Consider the following 5,431-nt stretch of genomic DNA (forward strand, 5'->3'; position numbering starts at 1 on the left):
GTTTCACCTTTTACTAAGTAGAATCCAAGGGGAGGGAAGCACTCAGAAATTTCAAAAACGCTCCAAATCTCCAGGAGGTTCAGACTCAGCAGGTGAGCTGGGGGCGGCTTTGGAAGCAGTGCTGACAGCAGCACTCCTTGAACTTCAGAGGCCCTGCAGTTACCTCCAGTGTTAGACTGACCATTCTGATTCAAAAGGCTTGGGGTGTGGCTTGAGCTCCTGCTCCCAGGCGGTGCTGATCCTCAGACCGCTGAGCTGCCAGGGGTGGAGTGCCTTGTCTCTAGGTGTGTATCCACCTGCCTGCCATCCTTGTGGTTGTGTTGGGCCTAGGGATCAACTGCAGGGTGCACCTTCTGCCCCCAGGCCCTGCTCTCCTCCCTGCTGTCCCCCAAATCTCTCCTGGTGCCTGGGCTTGCTTCCACAAAGGGAGGACTCAGCTGAGGGTTGGAGCCTCCCTCCTGGCACCCCCACCGCCCTGTGCAGGACCCGCAGCAGCAGGAAACGCAAGTGCATTAATCAGGATGAGTGTATCTGGGTAACAGGCTTAGGGAGCCAATCCTGTTTATTGTTGAGGACTAAGAAACAAAGTCTGGAGATGATCTGTACAAGTGGCAATGAGATACTAAAGAGGGGTGGGGTAGAGAGGAGACACAATAACACACAGCATTATTCTGAGTGAGCACCAGCTCTTCATTCTAACATTGAACCAAGGAGAGACAGCCACCCTTTCCACTAAGGTTGCAGGAGAATGGAAACCTCACTCAATTTACTGTATCAGTTCCTACAGGGCAGGCTGAGCAAGAGGTTATTATTTTAAGCCGATGCAAGAAGCCACTCGTGGTCCATTGGGAGTCCCAATCGCAAGCACAGAGTGGGTGCTGGAGGTGGTCCACGGTTGCTGATGGTGCTGGTCTTTAGGTCTTGGGCTTCTCCTGATTCTCAATGATAAGCTTGTCAGTCGAATACAGTTGGCCAATGTGGACCTGAAGGCAAAGAACAGACAGATCAGGAACCAGGGGACTCCATAGCTGTGAAGGGTCAGAAAGAGTATTTCTAACATTTAAATGCAAATGTCTGCCATCACAGGGCCCTTCTCTGCTGACCACCACACTGTGGGGCAAAGGGCAGTCACCAGATTTGCCTCTGTGCATTCCCTGCACAATGGAGCCAAGCTGGATGTATTGGCGAGCTCATGGCTGTGCAGTGCAGATAGAGAGACAGGGCAGGGTTCTTTCTTATAAGTGAAAGGCTGGTCGCCTACAGCAGCCAACAAATAAACATGTGTTGGGTGAAAGAGCCATCAAACCCTCTAGGAGGCCTGGGAGGGCAGCCACGGCCCCTGGTCTTTGGGTAGATAGGCAATGAACACCTCCATACCGGACACAGCACTTCGGTTAATGTGAAGACGTGATTCCTCCCTCAGAAGCTCTGCATTTAGGAGCAGAGGCAGACGAGGACGGAGATAGCGGCCCTATGAGCTCATGGGTGCTGGCAGAGGGCAGCACGCAGGACTAGAGGAATGTAGGAGTAGGAGCTGGGACTCAGCCTGAGGGAGTTAGGGAGACTTCCCTGAGGAGATGGATCCTAAGCAAGGGCTCAGGAGTACAGTGGGAGCCATAGGAGGGGCCGGAAGCACATTCCAGATAGAGGGAATGGCCCCCACAGAGCAGCTGGTGTGAGGCACCTGATGCATCTGGGCTTATGGAGAATGTCAAAGACATCACTGGCAGTGAGTGTGGATGGGGTGAGGTAGAGGAGAGAGTAAAAGGTAGGCTAGGGCCAGGCCATGGATGCTGACTCATTCTGAGGGAAATTTTTAAATGTTAAAACAGAAGATGGACTTAGATTTGTGGTTCAAAATCATTTTATCTCAGTGTGAAGGCAAGAGCCCAGCAAGAGTGCAGATGAGAGATAATTTGGCTTGAACTAAGGAGGTGATAGAGTATAGAGGGGAGCGGGCCGGAGAATTATTTGGGTGACATACAAAATGGGGACTCATCAATAGTAAGATCAAGAACGACTGGTGTGCCAAACCGGTTTGGCTCAGTGGATGGAGCATCGGCCTGTGGACTGAAAGGTCCCAGGTTTGATTCCAGTCAAGGGCATGTACCTTGGTTGCGGGCACATCCCCAGTAGGAGGTGTGCAGGAGGCAGCTGGTCAATGTTTCTCTCTCATCGATGTTTCTAACTCTCCCTCTCCCTTCCTCTCTGTAAAAAATCAATAAAAATATATTAAAAAAACAACAACAACAACTGGTGTAGATATGATAAGAATCACTACCCTCATGTTTTTGGTGAGGAAGGAAGGCTCAGAGAAGTCAATCCACAGAGGAACAAAGATTTGAGGCTGAACAGTGCCTTCTCCAAAATGCTGCTCCTCTATAGTCCCCAAACCCATGTCACCGTAACACAGCTGTAGTAATCACACACTCTGATGAAGGGGTACAATAGCATACTGATTAAAATTTGAGGTAACCACACATGCAATCTGGGTCTGCCCAACATCCATCTCTCTTTTAAAATGTGTGTGTGCATGTGTGCGTATGTATACAAACACACAATATTTTAATTTGAAATCATAACTTGCTTTTACTACTTAACTTTGAAGACTTTTTAATTGATTTTTAGAAAGAGTGGAAGGGAGGGGGAGAGGCAGAGAGAAAGAAACATGGATGTGAGAGAGACACGTCAATTGGTTGTTTCCCACACGTGTCCCAACCAGGGCCGGGGATTGAGCTTGCAACAGAGGTACATGTCCTTGACTGGAATCAAACCCGGGACCCTTCAGTCCATGGGCCCACACTCTATCCACTGAGTCAAACTAGGGCCCCACTAACATAGTTTTAACATAGTATTTGTTTCTGAGAGTCCAACAGTAAAGGATGGAGCCTTTGGGGGATAGGTGCTCTCTTGCAGGAAATGCAGCTGTGATATGGTGACCTCGTCCCAATCAGCTCCACATGAAAGGCTCCAAAGAAAGTTGCAGAATGAAGATGAGGGGTGATCCAAGCTCAACTTTTAAGGAACTTTAAATAAAACAACCCTTCAAATTTATAGTCTAGTTTGGCAGAAGTAGATTTTTTAAAATTCCATTCAGATATGACACTTTTATGGCTGGTGGGGGGTGGGTGGGAGGAGAATGAATTCAGATCTTGATGTTAATGATGTTAAGAGGGCATACAGATTAATATCTTTTCACCTCCCCCGGCTCTGTGGTCTGATAGTATAGTTGGTCCTCTGGTGGCCGCCCGCCCTCTGTGCACTAACTTTTCACTGACTGCCATGGGTCTTGTATCTTCAGTGTCTTTGCTCCACCAGGAGCTACTGTACCAGGGAAGACCCACTCAGTATCCATTGAGCAAAAGCCCACCCACCCTTTGGGCCAGTGGTTGAAGCTTCTCTGGGTCCCCGCTCTGTCTCCTGAAAACACTTACTACACATCACCCATTCGACACTGGTTTGGCCTTGTATTGTCACCATCTGTGTGCCTGTCTCAGTTCCTCTGCACGGGCATCAGTGATGACGGGCAGTAGGAGAGACTGAGTTGCCCCATAGCAGAGTTTAGGACTGCGCCAGACATCCAGTTCTAGGTCCTAGGTCAGTGATGGCGAACCTATGACACGCGTGTCAGAGGTGACACACGAACTCGTTTTTTTGGTTGATTTTTGTTAAATGGCATTTAAATATATAAAATAAATGTCAAAAATATAAGTCTTTGTTTTACTATGGTTGCAAATATCAAAAAATTTCTACATGTGACATGGCACCAGAGTTAAGTTAGGGTTTTTCAAAATGCTGACACGCCGAGCTCAAAAGGTTCACCATCACTGTCCTAGGTCATACGTGATCATGAAGTGCTTGGTGGTGAGCTCCTAGTGGAAACATGGAAACGATAAAGGCAAGGCAATAAACATAGTGACAGGACCATTTACTGTAACAAAAATGTTCACCCATGGTAAGCAAAATCAAATGACTTAAATTAGGCCCAGCAGAAGAAGGTTGAAAGTTATAATCCAAGGTTATAAGGCAGCGGTTCTCAACCTGTGGGTCACGACCCCTTTGTGCGTTGAACGACCCTTTCACAGGGATCGCCTAAGACCATTGGAAAAACACATATATAATTACATATTGTTTTTGTGATTAACCACTATGCTTTAATTATGTTCAACTTATAACAATGAAACTGGGGGTCACCACAACATGAGGAACTGTATTAAAGGGTCGCGGCCTTAGGAAGGTTGAGAACCACTGTTAAGGGATTAACCCAGAGCAATTACAGAAGAGGCAAGGGAAAAATATTCAGTTCACAAAGGGCAGGAAATATCAAAATGTTACCTCAATGAGACCGAAAAAGATGAGGAGTAACGAGGCCTAAACGTTTGTGTACCAGTTCTGTCGCATTTATTTGGGCTATAAAATGTGCCAGCATACATCAGGGGGCCAGCTGGGGATGGATGCCACAGTGCTAATGACAGAACATTCACTTCTGAGCTGCAGGTGAAAGCAGCTGGTTGGTCAATGGCAGTGAGGAAGTGCAATTAGCAGCTTTAATTTACTAGTATAGTCCCTCCAGAATCCCATATTGGCTCGCATCAGAGTATTACCATGCATAAACTGGTCATTAAAGCTGATCACACTTCTATAAGCTTTAGGAGCTGGCATTAGAGTCCAAGGAAAATACACAGATTACCCAACTGCAAGTAGATGGATGACTGGATGGCCTAGAAACGCTTATGAGCTCTGAGACTCATTAGACAAACAACCCGCTGGGGGAAGGAGGAGGGTCCAAAAAAAATAATATTTCCTACAATGTTTCAGGTCTTCACTGCTTACGCATCTGAAGCACAGAGCTGCCTCCTGAGCAACACACCTCAATCTGATTTAGACTTAGGAGCTGGGCTCAATTGCCAGGGGTTGGGGCAGGGGGGCTCTGAAGTGGGGCCTCTGCTACTTCCTGCCTATTTCACTGGGTTGTTATGAGAATCAAATGAGATACTGGACTTGAAGAAAACGTAACAATTGTCCCACATACTTCCTAGGGTCTAAATACATTAAATATCTTTATGCTGTTGGGAGTATTACATAAGAATAGTACCACGCATGTAGTAAGGGCTCATTAAATGTTACTTATGTGCATGGCCCATCTACTGTCAGGCTGAATACCACAGGATCTCCGAGGCTCATCACCCTCTGCTGTAAGAGTCTATGATTTTGTAACTATTAAACCCACCCACACTATGGAGAAAGGGTGTGGGGAGTGTCTGAGACCATTACCTGGTTTTGAATTTGAGCTTCCTGATCTGGACTTGAGTCTGTTCTTTCTGAGGCTCTGCTCTGAGGGGCACAGCTTCCTGTCCAGGAAGGGCCCAGCAGAGTCTTGTGTGAGGAGGTGCCCTATATATTGAAAGTTATGGGGGAGATGTGGACACCT

General features: G+C 47.2%; 1 protein-coding gene across 4 annotated transcripts in view; it reads right to left on the reverse strand.

Annotated features, from left to right (window-relative positions):
* Positions 1–530: 530 nt before the first annotated feature.
* Positions 531–5,431, reverse strand: part of LYRM4 (LYR motif containing 4) — a 133,798-nt gene continuing 128,897 nt past the window's right edge. For 2 of the 4 annotated variants that reach the window (XM_006099343.3, XM_023763026.1), the window contains one exon: positions 531–983. In XM_006099343.3, the coding sequence (XP_006099405.1) occupies positions 915–983 (69 nt within the window). In that variant the 3' untranslated portion in view covers positions 531–914. Of the gene's footprint in view, positions 984–3,780; positions 3,873–5,431 lie in introns of those variants that run through there. The other 2 variants (XR_001350350.2, XM_023763025.1) reach the window with 2 other exon arrangements.

The sequence above is a fragment of the Myotis lucifugus genome, unplaced genomic scaffold (assembly GCF_000147115.1).
Source record: "Myotis lucifugus unplaced genomic scaffold, Myoluc2.0 scaffold_272, whole genome shotgun sequence".
Classification (NCBI taxonomy): Eukaryota; Metazoa; Chordata; class Mammalia; order Chiroptera; family Vespertilionidae; genus Myotis; species Myotis lucifugus.